At 38.9% G+C, this 25,786-nt stretch overlaps 1 protein-coding gene across 1 annotated transcript in view; it reads left to right on the plus strand.

The window, feature by feature from the left end:
• Positions 1–25,786, plus strand: part of SPAG1 (sperm associated antigen 1) — a 65,128-nt gene that overhangs the window by 26,754 nt on the left and 12,588 nt on the right. Inside the window, exons 12-16 of the mRNA XM_019642565.1 lie at positions 11,444–11,827; positions 12,218–12,317; positions 17,700–17,852; positions 21,966–22,132; positions 24,878–25,010. Coding sequence (XP_019498110.1) covers positions 11,444–11,827; positions 12,218–12,317; positions 17,700–17,852; positions 21,966–22,132; positions 24,878–25,010 — 937 coding nt within the window. The remainder of the gene's footprint in view (positions 1–11,443; positions 11,828–12,217; positions 12,318–17,699; positions 17,853–21,965; positions 22,133–24,877; positions 25,011–25,786) is intronic.

The raw sequence follows: 25,786 nt of genomic DNA on the forward strand, positions 1-25,786 counted from the left end.
GTATATAACATAATGATTTCATATTTGAATATATTGTGAAATGATCTTCACAATGTGTCTTGTTAACACAGCTCATCGTTTTCTTAATACAATCTCCCGAACCCATTTTTCTTTTTAACCCGACACTTTTCTAGTGCTCAATTTAATTCTAGATCATCATCTTTAAAGGCAAATGTCTGTGTCTTTGTGAGAACCACCATTTGTAAGTTAACCCTAAATCTCTCTCTTAGATGATTGTTTTGTATATAGCTATTGTTACAAACAAATGTGTTGGTTTCAAAGGGGTATATGCCTAAAATGAATGGATTGTTGGAAAATTGCTATGCCTGCCTCTCAAAAAAAATTATAATATGCAGTTTCGCTTTTGATAATTTAAGAAAAGAATCCAGACTCGATAAAGCTTTAATCTTTATTGTATAAAACAATGAAAGTTAGTTACATCAGCTTTAAGTAGAAAGATCTGCCTATCGTTTGACGAGGTGGGGAAAAATTTTTCACCCTTCTTGAAAGCGCCTGAGCATCCAAGGGGAAGTACCAATTTTGAAAATCATTCACGGGTAAAAATCAACTTTAAGTAATTTGACAGAATATTTTAATTTTGAGAGAGAAATTTAAATGTTCAATTCATTCAACTTAAAGAAACAAAGAACAAGAAGTGTAAGTTTTTATTTTTTCATTGACAAGATATATAATGTAAAATATATATCTCAGGTTGATATATGATCCGTTAACCTAGAATAAAGACAAAGAAACAGAAAAGAAGGGCGTTAGAGAGAAGAGGACACAGAATAAAAGCACAAGAGAGAGACAGGAAAGGAAGGCAGAGCATTCAAGGGATAAAAAAAGGGAGAAATTAAGGTAAAGAGGTTCAACGATTGAGACTCACCTTCCAGTCAGATTTTAAGTAAGTTCTAGCAGCAAATATTCTTAGGGTTTATATTTAGCTTAAGATAATTTTAGCAAAGTGTCTAACAATTGAAGGAAATCATTTAAAATCTTATATGGAAAAAGATATATAGTATAAACTATTTCAATTACTACTATTTTAACATTATTTTAAATTTTTATGTATAGTGAAATGGACTTTTTGGTATATGTTAACAGTTTCAACATGTGTATAATTTCATGTAACTACCACCACAGTCAGGATACAGAACAATTCCATCATGCCAAAAACCTCCTTTTTACTCTACTTTTAGCTAACCCTTCCCTCACACCAACCCTCAGTAACCACTGATCTGTTCTCTGTTCCTATAGTTTGATCTTTTCCAGAGCATCATATACTGTAAATAGAATCAGAGAGTATGTAACCTTTTGGGACTAGCTTTCTTCACTTGGTATAATGTCACTGAGATACATTCATATATTGGGTTGTCGGAAAAGTCATGATGTATTTTTTTCTGTTTTTCGTTGCAAAAATGCATCATGACTTTTCTGACAACCCAATAGTTGTATGTATCTTTAGTTAATTCCTTTTTAATGCTGTAGTAATCCATTATATGGATATACTGCAGTTTGTTTATCCCTTCTCTTGTTCAAGGAAATTTGGGTTGTTTCCAGTATTTGGTATTTATGAATAGAGTTGCTAATATTAATATTCACATGTAGGTTTTTGGGCAAGCAATATTTTCATTTCCCTAAGGTAAATATCTAAGAACGAGAATGCTGAGTCATATGGCAAGTGTATGTTTAACTTCGTAAAACATTTTCAAACCGTTTTTCCAGATGGCTGTACCATTTTGCCTTCGCATAGCAACATATGAGAGTTCTAGTTGCTTCTCATTCTTGCCAGCATTTGGTATGGTCAGTATTATTTTTAAAAACATTTTTTTTAGCCATTTTGTTAGGTGTATAGTGGCCTCTCATTGTGGTTTTATTTTGCATTTTACTAATGGCTAATGTTGTTGAACATTTTTTCATGCGCTTACTTGCCATCTTGTATGTCATCTTTGGTGAAGATTATACCACAAATTTTTTTTCATTGGGTTGTTTTCTTACTGTTGAGTTTTGAGTGTTTTTTTCATATTTTTCTTACAAGTCCTCTGTTAGATATGAGCTCTGCAAATATTTTCCTTGTTTGTAGCTTGTTTTTTTTACTCTTTTAACATTGTCTTTCACAGAAAAAAGACCTTCAATTTGGGTAGAGTCCAAATGGTAATGGACTGTGCTTTTGGTGTTATAGCTAAGATGCTTTGCCTAACCCAAAATCAGGAGCATTTTCTCCTATGTTTTCTTTTAAATATTTCATAGTTTTAGGTTTTATACTTATATATTCATTCTGAGTTAAATTTTTAATTGAGATATAATTGACTTGTTATATTAGTTTGAGATGTACAACATGATTTGATATTTTATATAACCTTGTTGTAATCATTTTGCAATATATATGAGTATCAAACCATCATATTGTACACCTTAAATTTACACAATGTTATATGTCAGTTATATCTCAATAAAGCTGGGGGAGGGCCGGCAGAGTGGCTCAGTTGGTTAAGAGTTAGCTTAAGAGCCCAAGCTCTGAGCAACAGGGCCGCTGGTTCGAGTCCCACATGGGCCAGTGATGCTGAGCCCTAGCTGAGCTGTTGCTGAGCTGCCAACAGGTGGCAGGATGGCTCAGCTGGTGTAACAACAAGATTGCCTGTTCAATGGTGGGCTATGCCCACCCTGAACTAAGACTGAACTCGGCACCCTGAGCTGAGCTGCCAACCAGATGGTTCAGTGGATAGAGTGTGCACTCTTAACAACAAGGCTGCCAGGGTTTGACTCCCGCATGGGATGGTGGCTATGCCCACCCACAACTAATATTGAACACAGCACCTTGAGTCTAGAGGCCACGAGCTACCGACGGACAGCCAGATGGCGACTGGCGCCCTCCACAACCAAGACTGAAGAACAACAACTTGGCTGGTCCCCTCCCCCAATTCCCCAACACTGTCCTCCTCCCCCAATTCCCCAATAAAATCTTAAAAAAAAAAAAAAAGCTGGGGAAGAAAAAGGATGTTAAAAGGCCCTCCTCACAAATAGAAATAAACAGGGAAGGGCTAATTATTAAAAAAAACAAAACAGTAGTACTACTTCTGTGATTAGAAATCTGAGTTGGGATTGTTGTAGAGTCAGGGTTGTTGTAGTGTAATATCATTTAACAGATTGATAAGATATTTCTCCCTAAGATGAGCCCCATAGAGAAGCAATAGTCCCCTTCAGATCTCCAAGCAGCCAGAGCTTTAAGAGAACCGTTTCTGATTCTGTCATTCATGCCCTCATAGTTATTTTTTAGATTAAGTAATATATAAAAATATGTAAGATTCAGAAAACAAAAATGTCTTGATAGGAAGAATATAAATTTTAAGTCCAGTTAGTTTCCTTCTATAAGGAAAGCAAATCAAACTTAGGTGGAATAAATAGTAGGAAGCCCAGACGTAGTCCTTTTAAGATGAAATGAAATCATCGGAACTATCTTACACCCGTATGCTCACTTCTACCAAGTTCCATTGTTAGATGACGTGTAAAAAGAGGTCCTGGAGCCTTGGACAAGACAGGAGAAATCCAAGTCGCTCTTAAGAAAATAATGTTCATGCCAAGAGGGAGATTATCAAGTTGGAGTCTTTGCATGTGATTTCCCATCCCACCACGTTCCAAGAAAGAATTTTTAGTCATTATGGGGTAGAGATGCAGAAAGCCCCGAAGACCGTGGAAAAATATAGCAATTAGTATTCTGTAACCTTGGTTGATAATGCTGTTCCCCTGGGAGATCCACCTGGGTTGGCCAGGCCCAGTTCATCCAGACTGAGGTATAGCATAACCAATGGGTTGAACTTAACAGCTGACAATTATTGTGTACCTACTCTGTGTCAGATACAAGACAGTCGATAGGCTTTCTTCACTTAGCCTTCTAAGGACTACTATGAAGAAATACCTGCCTGTTTGCCAGGCTGATCAGATCTGGGGATTTGAATTGGTGGGCTTCCTTGGGAACTGCCCATCTATGTGTGTTTTCCTTCCCTCATACAGAACATTTAGAAGTGGCCATCATCATACAACTGTAGCTGATAGAATACCACAGACTTTGATATTCTATCTCCTTACGGAGCCTGGGAGAAGTGAGGAAATCAGAGGAAAGTGAGCATCTAACCTCTCTCGTGCTGTTGCACATTTCTCACTTAAAAGTGGAATATAAGAAAATAAAGAAAATGAAACAGTTACTAACAGAAGAATAAAATATAGATAAATGTTTCTCTTGACCTAAAATTGGTAGATCAGGAGGGTAGAGGATGGGGATTTCGAAGAAATAAAACAGTAGACAAAATCATGGACAGGTATGCACCTTTCTGATGATTTTGATTATGTAAAAATGAAAAACCTGTGCAAGTCAGGTGCCATAAAACAAAATAAAAGACAAATGACAAATTAGGAAAAATGGCAAGGGGTTGGTAACCTTGTAACATGGAGAGCTTTTTAACAATTAGACAAAGTTAAAGATCCCAGTACCAAAATGAACAAAGCATATGAACAGATATATCACTAATAAAGAAATTAAATGATCAATAAATTTTATTGATAATAAAAAATGAAAATTAAATATAGGTTCTTTTTTTTCTCCCATTAATTTGTCCAAGATGGAAAGAAAAGAGTATCTTTTGTTGTCAAGGGTAATGTAAAATAAGCACTTTTTTTTTTTTTAAGATTTTTATTGGGGAATTGGGGGGGCAGGAACAGCGCTGGGGAATTGGGGGGAGGGGAACAGACAAGTTGCTGTCGTTTTTGTTCTTCAGTCTAGTTGTGGAGGACGTTGCTTCACTGGCCCAAGTTGGCACCATCATTTGCGCTCCTCCTGGGCGAGGCAGATCAGTCGCTGGCTTCTGGATGGCCACTCACGGCGGCTGCTGGCCGCTCACGCTGGCAGCTGGCTACACACGGTAGCCCATGGCAACCCACTGCCACAGGGGCTGCAGCCTACGCCATCGCCTGCGACTCACGGCAGCCCACCTCCAGGTTGAGCTGTTGTTCAGCATCTTAGCTGTAGAGGGCAGTGTCACTGGCCCTCATATGTGGGATCCGAACCGGGGCCCTCTGGCGTCCCAAGCCAGTTCGTAACCGTCGTGCCACTCGGCCGGCCCTAAAATAAGCACTTTAAAAAAAATTAAAATATAATTCATGTATCATAAAATTCATCCTTTTCAAATTAATGGATTTTAGTAGATTCACAAAGTTGTGCAACCATCAGCACTAATTCCAGAACATTTTTATCATCATAAAAAGACATCCCATACTCATTACCAGTGCTACTGTTTCCCCTCCCTTGGCAACCACTAATCTATTTTTTATCTTTATGGATTTGCCTAATCTGAATATCTCATATAAATGGAATCATACAATATGTGGCCTTTTGTGTCTGGCTTCTTTCACTAAGCATAATGTTTTCACGTTTCATCCGTATTGCAGCATGTATCACTTCATTCCTTTTTATGGACAATAATATTCCATTGCATGGAGAATACCACATTATCTTTATCCATTCCTCAGTTTATGCACATTTGGGTTTCCAGTTTTTGGCTATTATGAATAACGCTGCTATGAATATTCATGTACAAGTTTGCATGTGTGTGTGAACATTTTTAAATTTTCTTGGGTATATACCTAGGAGTAGTATGCTGGATTATATGGTACCTCTATTTTAACCCCGTGAGAAACTGCCAGACTGTTTTCCAAAGTGGCAACAACATTTTATATTCCCACGAGCAACATATGAGGATTCCAACTTCTCCAGATTCTTGCAAACACTTGTTATGGTTTGCCTTTTTGATTATAGCCATCCCAGTGGGTGTGAAATGATAACTCTTTATGGTTTTGATTTGCATTTCCCTAATAACTTATTATGTTGACCATCTTTTCATGTGTTTATTAGCCACATATATCTTCTTTGGAGAAATGTTTATTCAAGTCCTTTGCCATTTTACAATTAGCTTGTTGCATTGTAAGTGTTCTTTATATATTTTGGATACTAGACCATTATCAGATACATGATTTGTATATAATTTCTCCCATTCTGTGGGTTGTCTTTTTACTTTCTTTCTTTTTTTTTTTTTAAGATTTTATTGGGGAATTGGGGGGAGGGAGCAGTGTTGGGGAATCGGGGAAGGGGAACAGACAAGTTGCTGTCCTTTTGTTCTTCAGTCTAGTTGTGGAGGACGTCACTTCACTGGCCTATGTTGGTATTGTGATCATTACGCTCTTCCCGGCTGAGGCAGATTGGTCACCAGCCATTGGATGGCCGCTCATGGCAGCTCACGGCAGCTGCCGGCCGTTCACGCTGGCTGTCAGCCACTCACGGTAGCTCACGGCAGCCCACTGCAGCCCCACTGCAGCCTAAGCCGTCACCGGCAACTCACGGCAGCCCAGCTCCAGGTCAAGCTGTTGTTCACCATCTTAGCTGTAGAGGACACAGCATCACTGACCCATGTGGGATCCAAACCGGCAGCCCTGCTGCTCAGAGCCCACGCTCCCAAGCCAACTCTTAACCAATGAGCCAATCGGCTGGCCCAAAAGTTTTTAATTTTGATGAAGTGCATTTATCTGTTTTTCTTTTGTGCTTGGTCCTTTGGTGTCATATATAAAAATCCATCATCAAATCAAAGGTCAAGTAGATTTACCCCCTCTGTTTTCTTCTAAGAGTTTTATGGTGTAGCTCTTCTATTTAGGTCATTAATTTATTTTGATTAATGAAGGTAAGAAGGAGCCCAACTTAGTTTTTTTTTAAGCATGTGGAAGTCCAGTTGTTCCAACACCATTTGTTAAAGAGACTATGTTTTCCCCACTGAATAGACTTGATACTTTTGTCAAAAATCAATTGACCCATGGCCGGCCAAGTGGCTCAGTTGGTAAAGAGCTCGCTCAAGAGTGCGGACTCTGAGCAACAGCGGTTCGAATCCCAGCCTGAGCTGAGCTGCTGCCGCTGAGCTGCCAACAGGTGGTGGGATGGCTCAGCTAAAAAAAACAAACAAACAAACAAAAAAAACCCCAAAAACAAACAAAAAAAATCAATTGACCATAGATGTATGGGTTTATTTCTGGACTCTGAATTCTATTCCATTGGTCTGTATGTCAATCTTTATGCCAGTACCACTCTGTTTTGATTACTATTGCTTTTTAATAAGTTTTGAAATTAGAAATGTGACTCCTTTGATTTTGTTCTTGTTTTTCAAGATTATTTTGGCTATTCTGGGCCCCTTCCAATTCCATATGAATTTAAGGATCAGCTTTTCTATTACTGCAATAAAGACTATGCAATTTTGATAGGGATTATGTTGAATATGTAGATCACTTTGGTTAGTATTGAGCTCTTAACAACATTAAGTCTTCCTGTCTATGATCAAGAAATATCTTTTCATTTATTTGATTTCTTTCAGCAATGTTTTATAGTTTTCAGTGTACAAATCCTTCACCTTCTTGTTAAATTTATTCCTAAATATTTTATTCCTTTGGATGCTATTGTAAATGGAATTGTTATTGTAATTCCTTTCTTTCTTAAGATTTTATTGGGGACTTGGGGAAGGGGAACAGTGTTGGGGACTTGAGGAAGGGGAACAGCCAAGTTGTTGTCCTTCAATTTTAGTTGTGGAGGGCCAGCTAACTCAGCTCCACATCCAGTCGCCATCCGACTCTTGGGCAGCTCGCAGTCACTCAGCTCAAGGTGCCATGTTCAATCTTAGTTGCAGGTGGGAATAGCCCACCAACCCATGTAGGAGTTGAACCGGAAATCTTGTTGCTAAGAGCACACGCTCTAACCCGCTGAGCCACTCGCCGGCCCCTCTAATTTCTTTTTTGGATTGTTCATTGCTAGTGTTTAGAAACAACTGATCTTTGTACATTGATCGTGTACCTGAAACTTTGCTAAATTTACTTATTAGCTTTAATAGTGGTTTGTGTTTGTTGTGTGTGTGTGTGTGTGCGCGCGTGTGTGTGTGCGCGCGCGTGTGTGTATTTGGGAATATATATATATACATATATATTACTAAAACATAATAATTATATTTTATATATAATTAGTTTTATATATTTATATATTTACATATATAAGTATATCATTATACATTATAATATATAATGTAGTATATAATTATATTACTATAATTATATATTATATATGTAATCCTAGAGAATCTATATATAATCATATCATCTATAAAGAGAGATAGTTTTACTTCTTTTTTTACAATTTGGATGGTTTTTATTTCTTTTTCTTGCCTAATTGATCAGGTTACAACTTCCAATACAATGTTGAGTAGCCATAGTGAAAATGGCATCCTTGTCTTGTTCTTGATCTTCAGGGGGAAAGCTTTCAGGACTTCACCATTGAGTATGATGTTACCTGTGAGTTTTTCATAAATGTACTTTATCATGTTGAAAAGTTTCACTTCTATTTTCTGTTCTGGTTTTCTGATTGTTTTTATCATGAAAAGGTGTTGGATTTTGTCAAATGCGTTTTCACTGTCACTTATGATCATGTGGGTTTTTCCCCCATGTCCTATTAACGTGGTGTGTTGCATAGCTTTTCTACTGTTGAACTATTCTTCCATTCCTGATACAAGTCCACTTGGCTGGGGTGTGTAATCCTTTTAATATGCTATTGGATTTGGTTTGCTTGTATTGGGTTGTCGGAAAAGTCATGACGCATTTTTGCAGCGAAAAACAAAAAAATATGTCATGACTTTTCCGACAGCCCAATATTTTGTCGAGGATTTTTGCATTTACCAACTACCCAAACTACCCCACTTAAGGCTACTGAAGCCCTTGTGGTCTTTAGATCTAATGGTTCTCTTTAGTCCTTGTGTAAATGATACTGCTAGCCATGACTTCCTTTGATGTTTCTTATTGTTGATGCCTTTCTCCCTGAAATATTTGTTCTTCTTAGTTTCAGAGGCAGTATGCCCTTCTGGTATTTCTCTCATTTGTAGGTACTCCTCCATCTCCACTGGATATTCTTCTTCTGATCAGCCTTTAAGTGTTAGTATTTTTCAGGGGTCCTTTGGAAGATCTGAGTGACCTAATCAATTCACATCCAAACTTCATGATCCTTTATAAGCCAGCAAGTCAGCCTCTCTAGATAAGGCCACTCCTCTGATCTACATTTGGAGCCTCCCCCTGAACAATGCCTCTGGAATGCCCTAAAGGTAGCACAATACCCAACAGGACTCACAGGTCTTTCATGTTCTGGCCTCTGTTTACCTTTGCAGAGACTAACAAAGTTGTTCAAGGACTTTTCAATCTTAAGAAAAGAGGCACAACTTTGCATTCAGTTCATCTCATCTGAATCCCAGTTATGCTGGGATTTCTAGCTCTCTGTGCTTGAGCAAATTCTTTAGCTACTTTCTTGTGTCTCTGTTGCCTCTTTTGTAAATTGGGGATGATAATACTTGGTATGAAGATTAATGATAATGGAAAATAGTATTGTATATAAAGATCTTGACCCATATTAAGTTCTAAATAAAATGCAGCTATTTAGTAATAGTATTGGTCAGACATGAAGGGATAACATATAAGGGAATGGGCAGTAATACTAAGTTGTCCATTGTTGCTGCTGACACTGACTTCTGCTTCCATCCTTTTTATGCTGGGTGGGGACTTGAGTAACAGATACCAGATGAAGACTGGAGCCTTGCTTTAATAATCCTACGGGGTCCACTCTGGGGATTTATCATGATAACAAGATCTTTTAATATTTTTAATAATTAAGCCCATTTTGGTTAGTGATCCAAAATTGGACGTTATTTTGCCATATAGAAAACTGTATTTATTCGTGTGTTTTTAAACTCAGTGCTGACCTTAAGGTGACCATCCACCAATTTTCATTTAAATACTTGTGGTTTTTCCATTCCCTCTGTCTTTATGCCTTGAATCCTGGCTTTACCATTTATGAAACAATGTAAAATATATCCATTAAAAATCAGGTTAGAATTTGCTAAAAGAGAAAGCTTGGAAGTCTCTGAATGTAAGTGCTTTTACCAGTGTTTGAAGTTGTTAAAAAACAAAAGTCAACCAAGTAAATTTGAAGATCTAATTGGCTTTAATTAGGCGTTCATGAATCAGGCAGCATCCCATCTAGCAACTATTGGGTTGTTGGAAAAGTCATGACGTATTTTTTTATGTTTTTCATTGCAAAAATGCGTCATGACTTTTCCAACAACCCTGTAGAATGGCGCTCCCATGAACTGTACAAAATGGAAGGTTTTTATAGACAGAAAGTGTGTGCAACTAAGAAGTTAAAAGTCACCTTCCCTTAGGGGAAGGCAGGGAGTCTTATCAGGAAGGTTTTCATAGGAGTCTGGGTGGGACAAGGGAGCTCTTAGTAAAAGGAAAGAAAGGGTTATTTTTGGGCCAGGACATCTTTTCTTTGTAGGGGAAGAGAACAGGGAAGGGTTTTGATCTTGCAGATTGCCTCTTTTTTCTACTGGGGGGAGTTATGTGTAATGGTGAGGGCACGTGTGACAGAGTACTTTACTGGTGCTTGACCAAAAACCTCCATACTGGTTGATTACGATTATGTTTCTGGGAGAGGTTGAAATTGCAATTAGATCAGGTTATAAATCTAGGTTTGGTATGGTGGGCTTTTAGCACAAGTGATGCTATTTTGGGCTTGTGGTTGTCTTTTAACAAAAAGATGAATTGCTTTGTTTAAAATATTGATAAGACACTCTTAATGAAATATTTATACATCTTTTTTTTTTAACTTTATTGGGGAACAGTGTGTTTTTCCAGGACTCGTCAGCTCCAAGTTAAGTAGTCGTTTTCAATCTAGTTGTGGAGGGTGCAGCTCATTGGCCCATGTGGGAATTGAACAGGCAACCTTGGTGTTATGAGCCTGCACTCTAACCACTTGAGCTAATCAGCCGCCCCTATACATCATTTTATATTTCAAAAAAGTAGATTCAATAACCAATTATTAAGGCTAAGATTAATACCTGAAATCTTTTCATTAAGATCAAAGAAATCTTAAAGTTTGAATAAGGCATTGTAATGGAAAACTTTTTTTGTGTTCTTTTTTTTTTTTTCCCATTTTTCTCTTTTTGGAAAACTTTTTTTTAAGGTTCACTTTAAAAACTAGGTGCCTATTTTTTGTGAATTTTTTGCTAAATTCACTTTAAAATGACTTAAAAATCACTGAGACTTTATTTTTCTTTCAAATGATCTTTCTCTCCTGGGTCCTTACCAGAAGGAAAGGGAGCGCGCGATCTCGGGGGAAACTCCGGCAGCCCAGAGTTTTTCAGGCCCCGGAAGGACCGGGAGCCGCCCGACTCCGCCCGAGAGGGCGGCGCCCGACCGGCTTCTCCCGCGACCCGCCCCTGCGAGAGCCGGCGCCGCGCCTCTGCGCCGGGCACCCCCACGGCCACGGCGGTAGTTTCTCCTGATGATGCAAACACTCGCTTCCCGCATACACTTCCCACAGAGACCGGGGAGCCGGCAGGAGCCGCGCGCACCGCCGAGACGCGCGCCATGGGCAACATCCAGAAGAAGCTGACGGGCAAAGGCGAGGGCGGCAAGAGGCCGGAGAAGGGCGCGCAGCGGTGGAGCCGGGCACTGGGGGTCGGTGCGGACAAGCTGGGCCGCCCACGGAGGACGGCGGGCGGTGCCAACGGGCACCCGGGGGGCGGGCGGAGCGCCGGGGACCCCGTCGTGGCCAACGCGTCCCCCGGTCCTGGCGCGCCGCCGCCCGCCGTCCCGGTCAGCCCCGCGGGCCTGAAGAGCCAAGGCAACGAGCTGTTCAAAAACGGGCAGTTCGCCGAGGCGGCGCTCAAGTACTCGGCTGCGATAGCGCAGCTGGAGCCAGCAGGTAAGCGAGCTGCGCCCCTCGCGTTCCCTGGACCCCACGGGGTGCGGCTCACGGGACTTAAAGGGGCAACCGCGGGAGAGGCGCGGGCCACCTCCTGATGACAGACGCTTGCGTCTGTACATTCCTTCCTGGTGACCCAGGGCGGTGTGTGACTGGACCTACGCGAGCAGTCTGTACCTTGGAATGCGTAGCATGTGCCCTGGCGAGGCAAGTTGGTCCCCTTGCGGGCTTTCCCCCTGTGGCCATTGCTGGCACACACAGCTCCTCGGAGCTCCGCATTGTCAGCGCTGTAGGACTGCAGTGCCACTGGAGACCTCAGGCGTCTTGTAATTCTGTTTAATTTGATTTTGCTAATGGATTTTAATTGTATTTAATTAAATGTGATTTTAGGAAGTGGAAGTGCAGATGATCTAAGTATCTTATATTCAAATAGAGCAGCATGTTACCTAAAGGAAGGAAACTGCAGTGGCTGCATTCAAGATTGTAACAGGTAAACTGCCCATTTTCAGGTTTGTCAAGAGATTGTTACATTTCTGTGTGGTGAATGCAATATTTTATGATCCTTCTAAGTTTTCTGCATGAGTCTCATTTCTGAAGACCGTTTTAAGTTATGTTAATTGATTAATTCATAAATTCTTTTTCACATATAGGAACAGTTATAGAAGACTGTGCAAACTTTTTTCATTTCCACTGCTACCACCTTAATTCATGCCCTTTTTATATCAATCCTAGACTACTGGAGAAGACTTCTAACTGCTCTGCCTCCTCCAATTCACTGTGGCATCAGAATAACTTTTCTTGAAGCACTGTTTCGTTTAGACTGTTTCAAACAGGTGTTCAGTAGCTCAGTATGGTCTTCCAGATAATTATAAACACCTGTCACCAGACTGCCCCCAAAACAAGCTTTCTGCTCCCATTTGGTCCACTGTCTGTAATGCGCTCTACAAACCCTTGTTTCTGAAATCCCTGCTCAGCTGCCCCCTCCTCTTACCTCCTCACCTTCAGGCACCCTGGTCATCTTCACATCTATAACACTCTCACTCTCATGTCATGCACTGCATTTGGTTTTCAGCTCTTGAGGTCAGGAACCATGTTTTATACAGCTTTGCATCCCTCAAGGACAGTAGTTGCCCATGGTGCTCGACTAGTTACTTGCTGAGATAGAGGAACATATTTACATAAAGAAAAAGCATTGTTTTCTTTTACCATTAAGTAATAAGCCTGCTTCAAGAGTCCTTTTGAAAGAAGCCACTATTAGTGCGTGTAAAAAATAAGTAGTGGTATGTCCAGGTTTGCCTTTCACGGTCTCGATTTACTCCTTTTTTCTCGTATAATTATTAATATCACCCTCTTTCACTTTTTAGAAGCCCTAGTTTGGACAGTATCTTATGTAGACACCCTGATTATAAGGTGAACAATTTATTTTTTCCATTGGTAGGATCAGCTAATTAATATGGGTAAAAACTTGCTAGCATCTGTGCCTACAGTTAAAAAGGTCTGAAGCACTCGGATTTGTATGCCAATTTTACATATTCAAATTTTAAATAAATAATATTTATATTTACTCTGACCTTCAAACCCCAGCCACTATTGTGCTAGCTCACATTAGCTAAGTGTTGTTACATTTTCAGGATTTTGTGAGCTGATCGAAGTTAAGTTGTAGCTTGAATTATGCCACGGTTAGAGTACTAATACCATGAAAATGAGCAAATGCCACAAATCTGAACTTTTTCCCCCAGGAGAGCCAGGTGTCAAACATTTACTCCTGCCCATAAATAACCAACAAGACTATGTGAATTTGCAGAATATCAGACACTTTGCAATTTGCAGTCAAGAACCTGTGGGGGCTTAAAAAAAATAGTTTTCTTCCCACCTTCTAAGTTCTTCTAGCTGGGCTAATAATCAAATTAACAGACAGATTAACAGGAAAAAAATCAAATTTGAATACATGTGCATGGAGAATTCACAGAAACATGAGAATTCCAAAGACAGTGAGGTAAAATTGGTTATATATGTTATTTTAGACAAAGAAGAAAGGGGAGAAAGGAGATCTTAGATTTCCAAAGTAAGCTGAACACACGTGGCAGGTAAATATTTGCTAGGCAACCCAGAAACAGTGTGACAGACGGGGAGCAGATCTAATAAACAGGCCCTGCGAGGCCTTCCTGTCTACCATACTTAATTCAAATTAGTCTAAGGTGAATATGTTAAAATTTCTTTCCTGGAGCAGGTTTTTCTATCTGAATCTCTTGGGCAGGAAAGGGGAGAGAGTCAGAGGTTCTTTCTAAGTCTTTCGTTTCTTAATAACCAGGTTAAAAATCAGTATCCCAAAAGGCACAGTTTTTTGAGTGGCAAAACTTTGGTTCTCTTCAGATCTTTCAGTTCAAGTACCTGTTGCTAATACATTACCCTTCAGACTTGTCTTAGGTCTTCCTACAGTGAGGAATTCAAGTCTCTAGTTAAAACGTGGGAGCCCTACAGATAGGGCTCACTTTGTCCTTAAGTGAGATCATTTAAGGTGGCAGACATTTTCCTTCTAAAATTCGGGTTTCATTGTAGATCCAGAAGGAAGTCAAAGAATGGGCTCCAGCCATGGTGTCCAAAGAGGCTAGAATGGAGGTTTGTCTTGAGGGAGACGCCTGCTGGGGAGGGAGGTGTGTGATGGTTAAAGTAAGTTGCCTGTAGATAAGTGTTGTGTTCTGGGCCAGGTATGACCTCCATAGAGACAAACCTACTTAGGTGTTTTCTTTACCTGGCAGATGAGCACCAGCATAAGGGGCATGGGGTGATTTTATTCCAAACCAATGATTCTCAAACTCGTTTTAATGAGAGAAACCATGATTTACTGTTGTGAACATGTTGGAATATGGATATATTTAAATCTGTATGAACTAGGATCATTTATTAGAAATATGATGGTATTTTCACTTCAAAAAAGATTGCATACATTTTAAAGGAAGCCTATTTTTCAGTCACTTATCTTTGCTCCTTGGAGAGTTGTTTTGTGTTCCATAAGCCCTTATCATAAGACAAGTGGTAGCAGGAGTCAAACATTGAAAATGAAAAACTCATGGCAAAATTTAAATAAACGGGAGGAGGAAACCTATGAAATAGCTTTCATAGATTTACCTATAAAAATAACTTTTTATGCATTTTGGGGAAAAATATTTGACTTTAGCTGTCTATAAACTCCTGGGGCCTCTCTGAAGCAGCTCCTCTGAGATGTTTCCTAGGGAGTGTAAAAGTGTTTGAGGAGCTTAAGGGAGTCCAGGCGCGCCCCTCTCCTCACCACAATATTTCCATGTTTCTGGTTTAGGCTTCCCAGTGAAACTTGAAATGGAGTTCTGATGCCTAAGCAAACGTTTTCAAACTTTTATTCTGGAAGTTACTTTTTATTGTCATATTTGTTTATTGACTAAAAAAGAAAACAAAAAAACACTTCACTTTTCCCATCTGTCAGAGAACCTTCTTGGGTTATCTGAATCACATCAGAAATCTTTCTGTGGCTTTCCATTGAGAATATTTTGACAGACTCAGTACAAATGAATGATGTGTAATAATTCTCTGCTTCTGCTCATCCTTGCTGCTCTCTGACACTTGAAATTAGAAGACTCTTTAGGGTCTTCACTGTGTAACTTGAATAATTAAGCTTTTGTAAGCTCTGGTTTAAAATTTCTCTGTGTTTGTTTTTATGAATGGATGCTTTTTCTTTTGTGGGATTTCCATTTATAAGCTCATTTTCAGGATTGTAGTTAAAGAGAAAAAACCTTGCATTTACTGTCCTGTGGAGTGCTAAGAATTCAGTGCATCATCTCACTCAATTTTAGATGCCACACCAACTTCAGGTCCACCTTGAGTGGATAAACAGTGGCTGAGTTTGGGAAGTTAAATGGGGTAGTCATGTTCCTGGTGTTAATATCCTTTAAGCATTAAACTAAGCTACACTTAAGGCAGTGGTACAGGTGATAAATCCTGGTGCCTAGAGACCTGTTTTCTAGTGTTTAAGTGTTCTTACGTGATTTTAATTTTATTTATTGAATAACTTACTGGTAACAAAAGTAGCATGTACCTATTACAGGAAAAAATGTAAAACCCAATATAACACAAAGGAGAGCATTAAAATCACCCACAATCCTAACACCTAGGCAGAGCAAAATTGGTTATTTTGCAGAGACTGAAGCTAATTAGGTTTAATGACATTTCTAGAACAACTTCTGTGATACAGACTCCAGGAGCACACCCGCAGGTGCTGCTGCGTGTACACTGGAGAACTGTGAAGAAGCCCGAGGGGCAGATGACTTCGAGTTCCTTTATTTGCAGTGTTTTTGTATATGTTTGTGGCAGAAAGAGTGTAGGCTCTGAAGAGTGCCTGTCGTGGCCCTGGTATTGATTTAGGGCTGGGAATACAGTGGTGCTCAGGACAGGCAATGCCCTTACTTTCTGAAGCTTAAATTCAAAAGAACCAATGTGTGGGCAGATTGCTCCAGGTGCTTCTCCATTTCCTCACCTGCAAATGAACATTTTATCTTGCAGGCTTATGAGATTAGATTAGATGAGAAAGTCTATAATGACTATTGTGTGGCAGGTGTTCCACCAGAGCTTCCTCGCCAGGTCGCCAGGTCACCAGTAGACAGAAACAGACAGCAGATCCTAAGCCTATTGGGGGAAAAAGCGAAGCAGCCCACGCTCATGCTTTCCCTGTATTTCCCCAAGTATAAGACGCTCCCTTTTCCGAAAAATTTGGGGTCTAAAAACTGGGTGCGTCTTATACAGTGGTTGTAGATTTACTTGCATTTCCTGCTTTTTTCGCGCTTGTTTTTGTGCTCATACAACCACTGTATAAGACGCACCCAGTTTTTAGACCCCAAATTTTTTGTGAAAGGGCGCGTCTTATACATGGGGGAATACGGTAAATATCTGATACAAACCGCTTGTGGCATAAGAGTTAACCAGAAGAGCAAACCTGCAATCCCCAATGTGGACAGCCTGGTGCATACTCATTAGTGGGTTATATACAAATAGCTCCTCATAGAATCTCTGCAGGGAGTACTTCTTTACAGCTTTAGTTAATCTTATTAAAACTAAGAATACAGTACTTTCATTTATCAATACAATCTTGATTGTATGTTTTATTTCAGAATATAATGAAGTACATTAAGTAGTGAAGTAGCTTTACACCATTACTTCAAACAAAACCAAGGAATATAACCTTGAAGTATATCTCTAGTGATCATTGGAAATACTTCATAGACTAAAAAGTGCAAGACGAAAATTCATGACTTAACGAAATCATTGTATGCTTAACTTCCTTGATTTCCTTTGGTCTATTCTTGAAGCCTTTTGGCAGCAAGTAAATCTTTAATGTATTAAGTTTTAGCTAATTTTCAAACAGTAATGTAAGTTTTTGTGGTTCTATGCTAAGGTGCCTTATTAAATATATAGGTGCAAATAAAAATTTACCTTTTAATTTGTCAATAACAAGAATCTGCTGAAAGCCCACTCTGCCTGGTGTCATAGTGGACTCTGTTAGGGTGTAGGGGAAGGTGAGGGTGTGTGTGGGGCTGAGGGTACAGGGGTTGGGGTGCAAGATTTGGGGATGGTAAGGCACACTGCCTGCTGCTAGCGAGCTCAGGCTCTGGGGGGAAGAGTAAATACCAAAGTGCTTTGGTACTCCTTTAAAAGAAAGGAGGTAACTACAGGCTTGATTGCTCTGTTACTCCGGGTTTGACTTTTTGGTATGTTGCCAGGTTCCCAAGATGAAATACCAGGTAGGTATGTATTTGAGAGTCCAGTACTACAGTGTACATTCAGTTAGTATAACTTAAAGAGTAAGTTCAAAACAAATGACATGTAATATATCTGTCTTCTTTAGGGCTCTGGAACTTCACCCTTTCTCAATCAAACCTCTTCTTCGACGAGCCATGGCCTATGAAACTTTAGAGCAGTATCAGAAAGCTTATGTGGATTATAAAACAGCGTTGCAAATAGACTGCGGAATCCAGATAGCAAATGACAGTATTAACAGGTAACCTGACCTGAGGCAGCTACCTCTGAGGTCTAGATGTTTTATAATAGAATTAGATTTTTTTCTTTCCCTCCTTCAAGAACGATGTCTATAGTGTTCTCAGTTATTTTACATGAATGAATGCCTTCTTTCATTCCATCAAAACCAAATGGTTCTCTGTAACTTAATTTCTAACTATCCCATAATACATTCTGAGTTGTCCTCCAGTATCTTTATATTTGTTATCTGGTCCATTTATTACTGTTCAGTGAATATTCTTTTTTTTTTTTTTAATAGCACAGGGTCTTTTGTGCTGCTCAAAATGCACAGAATTTAATTTTATTATTTGTAAATGTCTGTGGGGTTAGGAAGGTGTTTTCAGTGATGTCATCAGTGAGTGCTAATTATAGGACGAGATAAAAAAATGTAGTGAGAGCTGCCATGTTAAATCTTTTCCTGTGTTCACTGGCACCGCAGCTGTCCGTGGGAACATCTTTTGTTTCTCCTCAGGAGAGTGGATGTCTTCATGAGCCTGCTAGATATTTGTGTTATATCTCCTTGCACTAGACACTCATCCAGGATGAGTGTCAATTTATAATGGTGAAATTGCAAAGAATTTGGATCTAATTTATATTATGACCTATTTACCCCCGAGTGAGAATGGGAAGGTGAGAATTTCCAGACTTCATAAATTGCTGGCCGATAAAACTTGAAAATTACTAGTTAGATAACATTTCCAGTTATGTCTAATATTTTCTGATCCCATGTGTCCACAGTATAACTTCTTCAGTATTTGTTACATTGTGCCCTGTATCAGCCTAGTGTGTCATGCCCCACTCCCTGCAAAAAAGAAAAAGGGAAAAAAATGACAGTCTCTGTTTTTAGTTAAACTAGAATATGGCTGCGGGGGAAAAGTTAAGATAGATTATCCCCAAGTGTGAAAATTTATTAGTAACGTGTGGAGATCACAGAGAGGTTAGGCCATGTTTGTCTGTATGGACTATTGTTGTAGGAGAGAAAGCACTTGAGGTTGTCTTTCAATGGCACTGGTAGACTATAAGGAGACCTTGAGCAAAATTGTAGAAATGAGAATGGCATGTTTCAGATTAATTCATTTTTAAAATTGTGCCTTACCTCCCCACATGGTCCCATTGCAATTTGGAGAAAACTGTTAGATCTGTATGTAGCCGACAGCTGTTCCCTGGAGGTTCCACTCTGTTGTCACATGGAACCCGTCTGATCCCAGCCTGACTGGAAGAAAGGGGGATATATATATATATATATATATATATATATATATATATATATATATATATATATATATATATATATATATATAGGTTAGTGGATCTAGATGGAATTAGAGCAAACCTTGGGCATTCACAGCCTCCTTGATCTCAAGCTTGTAAAATCAGGCAGTGTCTCCTGGGAGCTCTCCAAGCCCTTTGCCCGCTGCACAGCTGCTTCACTGCTGGTCGTTTGCGGCCTCATATGTGCCCAAAGTCCCTTTCCTCTTCCTTGTGTAGTTAATTCCTTCTCAGCCTTTAGGAGAGGACTTCCTTCCTCTAGGAAATGACTTTCCCTGGCCCACCCACCCATCTCTCCCTCCCCACACTGTACATGCATTTTGGGCTTCCTTCCTCATTGCCCCCAGTGCTTTTTCTTATTACCCAGCTTCATATTGTTCGTAAATTCTCTATCCCTCTATTTCTGTCAAAATGTTTTCTCTCATTCTACTAGGAGTTCCTTGAGGTTGGAAATTGTGTTTTATCCATCTTTGTAGTTGCAGTTCCTTGTACAGTAGACATCCTCAGTAAAGATGTGTTGAATGAATTCATTCTCCAGGGAGAGTATAGTTCACTCCTGTTCTTTGGGACTACTTTTAATTTGCCCATCCTGTCTGGTAGTCTCCAAGATAGTCAGGGAAAGTAGGATCTTCTCACAGAGTTAGGAATTCTTGTGAAACAAAGTGGGAAGACCCTGAACCTGCAGTACCTGACAGAGAAGAGAGGCCTGTTGAAAAGGTATTTTAGTTCAGAGTGATAGGTTGAATGGTTTGAAGGGAGAAATACATGTCTGAGAGACTGATTACTCATATTTCTGAACCTTCTGCATTATACTTTTTAAAATAATTGAAGTATAATTCATATAACATAAAATTAACCATTTTAAAGTGTACAATTTAGTGGCCTCTGGTACGTTCAAAATGTTGTGCAACCACCATCTGTATCCAGTTTCAAAACATTTCATTACTCCAAAAGGAAACTGTCCCCATTTGTTATTACTCATTCTTCCTTCTCCCATCGCCCTGATAACCACTAATTTGCTTTCTGGCTCTATGAGTTTACCTATTCTGGATAGTTCATATAAATGGAATCATAAGGATGTGTACCTTTTGTGTTTGGCTTCTTTCACTGAGCAAATGTTTTCAAGCTTCATCCATGGTATCCCATGTATCTGCACTTCCTTTTTATGACTGAATAACACTCCATTGTATGGATGGACCACATTGTGTTTGTCCATTCATCAGTTGATAGGCATTGGGGTGTTTCTACCTATTGGCTATTGTTAATAATGCTGCTGTGAACATTCAGGTTCAAGTTTTTGTTTGCATACCTGTTTTCAGTTCCTTTTGATGTATACCTAGGAGTGGAATTGCTGGGTGATAGGGTATTCTGTTTAATTTTTGAGGATTGTATTATAATTTTTATATGTGCTTAAGAGGGTTCCTTTATACAAATTGACTTTTAAGACTCACTCATTTTTTTAAATTCAATGGTTCATGCTGGTATATCACTTTATAAGATGATGGGGAGGCTTTGTCTGGTTTTGCCATATGTATTTTTCTGTAAAACACTCATTTTTAAAATTGCAGTATTCCTTTTCATGAATCCCATATTTATGCTTGCTTTTCCATCTAAGCAACAGCAACTTTTCTTTTTTTTAATTTAAACATTTGTGCTTATTTTGTTTCTGTCTTCCATTAACCATATTCCTCTCTTCCTCTCCAGGACTCTTATATGTTAAATTTCCCTGCATATACTTATTTACTCCCTGGCAACACATCATCTCTTTTCAGCTGCTTCTTCCTTCCTCTCTGCTGGTAATAAAAATTTTGCTTGAAAATTCTTTTTTCTAAAGCTTCTTTTTCTTCTGCAAAGTTGTGGGTGGTTATATGTTATTTTTCAGATTTAGTTTTTACACTAAAACATATGATATTTGGTTATCATAACCAAAGATGACTGTTGAAATTTCAGGGAAGCTGTGTGTATTATATTGGTCTCTATATAAATACAAAAATTTTCACACAAAAAGTACTACTGAGTTAACTATTAATTACCAGTAAACTTTCAGTCTTGAGGAACACCTTTTTAAAACTAGATTCATCCCAAAGACATAATTATTTTTGTTTTTAAATAAAAGTATGATATTTTGTATTTTTAAAATGATGAGAAAGTGATAAGTGATAATCGGGGATGTTAATCTGAATTCTATGATGGCTATTAGTAAATGTCATTAATCCAGGGCCTTCATTGTAGACTCCAGTGTCTTATTCTTTCACCTTTGTGCATATGTAAACAAAACGGATAATTTTAGAGATGAAAAAAAAATACAAGGTTAAGAGTATCTTAACCACATGTAAATGTTTTAAGAAAAAGCAATATACCTGTGACAGTTTTAGCAGCTGGTCTCATACATCTGCTTTAGTATACAGTTTGGGCATAGAAATTCTGAAGTATTTCTGAGTATTCTCAAGAGTAATACATTATTAATTTAGTAATTATATTAAATGTTATGTGGGACATTTCTTGTAGGCTTCCTAAATTATAGTTTTCTATTTGACTTTCTCAAAAATTAACATTTTATTGCATATACATTAACATTTTTTTAAAACCAATTAGAAATGTCTTAATCTTTTTTCTTAGATACAGAAAGGATCTAAAGTTACATAGTTTTGGCAACTTTTAAAAGTCCTTTTAAAGACCATTTATGTGGACAACAAATAGCTCAAGATTGTGTGTTTTCTACAGGGAAGTACAAAAATGCACACATTTGTAAATCTTCTTGATATGACCTTCAGTAATATAAAACACAAATTGCATGATCAATAGAGAAAACTCATTTTCTCTTTAGAATAACAAGAATTTTAATGGATCTCAATGGACCAAGCTGGCGGGAAAAGCTGCCAACCATTCCTTCTGTGCCCACTTCCGAACAATTGCGAGCTTGGCGACCTGCAGCCGAGATGCTCCAACACCAAGTGGGAGATTCTTGCAGCCAGGACCAACCAGGCACCACAGGTGGGGTAGCCTACACTCATTTCTTCTGAGGGTTATTTTGAGATATGTGTACATTTTCACAGTAAAGCAGAAGAATAAGAGTATGAACTCAGGCGTCAGACCTGGGATTAAGACCCGGTTTTCTCTCTTTCTAACAATAGTCTTAAGAAGTTGCTTCCCACCTCCAGGGTCCTAGGGTATGATGGTAACTATCGCATGGAGTTGTTCTCAGGAATAAATGGAGCTATGCATATAAAATACTTAGCGCATACTGACTGTGTAAGATTATAGTAACCTCAATAGAGGTTAAGTTAGCATTATTATTAAGAAGAAAAATAAGTAGCATATAGTTCTCTACTACACCATGTATGTGATAAGGCTAAAGTAATAGGATTGGTGTGTTCAAAATAAATAAAACCCTACAACATAAATACCTAGCAGGCACTTCCTTCTGCCTTAGATCACAGTTGTTAACATATCTGCGTTGCTGTAGTACCTACCTCATTGTTTTGTGCAGAGTGTTTAATTAATGTGACTTCATGCTTTCTGGTTTAGAGCCAGTTGAGGCCCGATTTCTCCTGCCTCCTTAGGAACTCCCTGTGCATTCCCCAGGTTGAGCTTCATCTTGCAGACATCCTGAGGTTCCTGAGCTGTGATGTCCCAATGGCGAGTGTTAGACCCTCATCCTGTCCATTGCCTAAAAAGAAGATGCAGGGAACATCTGCCAAGACTTTTGGATGACCTCGCCGTCCTAGGAAAATCGCGGAGATCTCTATAGTTTTCTCGAGTCCATTATTTATGGGGCCTGGCACAAAGCATTTGCTCAGTGAAGGGTAGCTATGTATTATTAAGAAAATGCATGTACTAACCATACTATAGATATGTGATAGCAAATCATAAACACAGGTATAAGCCGCCTTTTCTGTTCATAGTGTACTGATTATTAGGGAGAGTGGATAACAAAGGCTTACAAACATTGGGGCGAAGAAAAGAAATTGTGAGGAAAGTTTTGCAGCAAATTGAGGGCGAAAAAATCCTCTATAATATTTTATTGTAGGGCTCATGTATACCAGGATTCATAGAAGGTATCATTTGGCCCTATTGTGTGAGATTTTCTGAAATATTAGGCAGAAATATTCTGTTATTCGAAATGAAAGTTGAGAAATTAATTAATGTTTCATGCTGTTTGTGCAGAGGGACAAATAAGATTATCATTTACATTCAAGTTTATACTATAAATTCTCTACATCTATCAAGATTTTTAGGTCACAGAATTTAAAGGTATATTTTAAATTTTTAGCTAAGGATTTTTATTTTATATCAAGTTAATGCATAGGGTAAAATTACTACATAGATTTAAAACTTTAAATTTTAATAACTTGATGTGTGAGAAAACTTTGGTTGCGAATAACAGAAAATCTATCGACTTAAATTGTAAGGAATGGTTTTGTCTCATGTAACTGAAAGGACCCAGTCAGGCTCTAAAATCATGCACGACTCATCAGGGCTCAGAAGAGCCCTGGTCAGAAACGAAACAACATAGAAATTTAGGCTTCATGTCTTCATATCAATCCAGTGGGAGAGAGATACCATTGCTTTTGGTGGCATTAATTTTAGGATGAGGAAATATATTGCCTCAAAGCTATAGCTTTTTTATCCTGTTCTATTGGCTCGAATTCTATGGGTGCTTATTCTAATGGGCCATGTGCCCACTTCTGAGCCATTCCCTCTGATGAAGAAATGACATGTCCAGATTGGCTTATTAGGCCTGTGTTCCTGATCAGTTAGGGTCAGCTGCCCCTGAATACATGGGCCGAATAGGAGAGGGGTGATAGCTGCGTGGTACCCCTACGGAGGGGAAAATAGATCCTGATCAGGGGGTCAGCCATGATCACTGCAAGACAGTAGGTACGGATAAAAGTTGGGACTCTGATTGAAGATAACAGAAAACCCAACTGTTAATGGCTTAAGCAAAAAGGTTGTTTATTGACTCTGATCATGGCCAAGTCCACAGGTGGAGGAGCTGCAGGAAAGGCTGGATTTAGGGCTCACATTCTTCCTTAGCCTTCTGTGTTGGCCTTTCTTTTGCTATGTTGGCCCCATTCACAGACAGACTCTCCCTTTGTCTCATAGAATGGCAACATAGCCCCTCCTTTCATCCCCCTGTTCCACGGGAAAGCAAGAGTTACCTTACTTTACTGCCACAAAAATCTTACTGTGGCTCATTGGCTCTCATAGGCCCACCCCTGACCTATTAGATTATTGTCGCCAAGGAATATAATGTGCTGATTAATAAAACAAAGATTACTCCAAAAGGTAGGGCTAGAGTGGCATTTGCTTTAAACTACAGGAGCAAAGAATTGGAGGAGGTATGATTTTCCAAGGAAGTTTGGGGTACTGGACAAATACCTGCTTCAGACTTTAATGGGTTTGTTCATTTTTCATGAAATAGTTATTTAACCAAACACTAGATGTTTATATTTCCAGCAGAGAAAAGAAGGCATACCAATATGGATAAAATGGTAGAATTACTTGTATTTTATTTTCTAATTTGAAAAAAAGTGTCATAATTGTATAATCATTTTTACTTATAGCCAATTTGTCTTTTTAATTTGTATACAAAGTTTTGTTCCATTTAGACTTTAGCGCTGCATGGTATGGGATCAAGTTAATGTGCAGTAGATGATTTACTTACATATGTACTTAAGATTTTGTAGAGGTGCTTATATGAAAACTTCCTCCTTTTTTATTTTTTGTGTTTCACAGATGAAAAAATGTTTAAAACCCTTAAAGAAGAAGGAAATCAATGTGTAAAGGACAAAAACTATAAAGATGCCCTTAATAAATACAGTGAATGCTTAAAGATTAACAATAAGGAATGTGCCATTTATACAAACAGGCAAGTTCTTTGTAACCTTATGTATTTATTATGCTAATATTTTTATTAAGAAATGGAGACAAATTAATTGCCAGCGTTCTTTCCCAAAGTTCTGAGAATTTATAAAGCAAATTGTCCTAAGTTAGTGTTTTTTAAAGAGGTGGGGGCATAGGAGTTCCAGAGAGAGTGAACACATGACGCGTGGTGGGCTGGGAGTTCTGACGTGGTCAGGGTAACGCGTTTCTGCAGGCCGTCCTTCCTAGCCATCTGGCCTTGCTGCAGCTGGCTCTGCCTGTGCACTGTCTGTCATCCATGGTAGCAGTAGGAAACACTTGCCTTTCAAATTAGCTTAGTTTTCTCTGGAAGTTTTAAGGTAGGGGACCAGCATCTTTGTGCAGTAAGAATAGGCAGAGAGATTGTTCTGGAATGCTGCTCGGGTGTCATCTTTACCACATTATGGTAAAAGATAGTTACCTAGAATATGGTGATTTGGGGAATTTTAGGTAGAGCCTGGGGTGATGGAATAAACATAGTTCCTAAAGAGCAGGGACTCACAGCATGAGTGTTTCTAGCTATTTCAGATGAATTCTTTTCAACTTAACCTCTCACTGCTTTGTTTTTGTACACGTTTTCCTCTAGTGGCAACTTTTTTGCCAAAAATTTGTCACTAGTTTCAGCATGTATTTTTCTACCCTTCTCCTGTTCAGCTCTGTGGTGTTGGGCGTTAAAGGCCACCCAGTTTGCCCTGGAGACTACACTTGCCTGGCTCTCCTCTTCTCCCTCTTCAGGCTTTTCTT

This window comes from Hipposideros armiger, unplaced genomic scaffold (genome assembly GCF_001890085.2).
Source record: "Hipposideros armiger isolate ML-2016 unplaced genomic scaffold, ASM189008v1 scaffold_70, whole genome shotgun sequence".
Classification (NCBI taxonomy): Eukaryota; Metazoa; Chordata; class Mammalia; order Chiroptera; family Hipposideridae; genus Hipposideros; species Hipposideros armiger.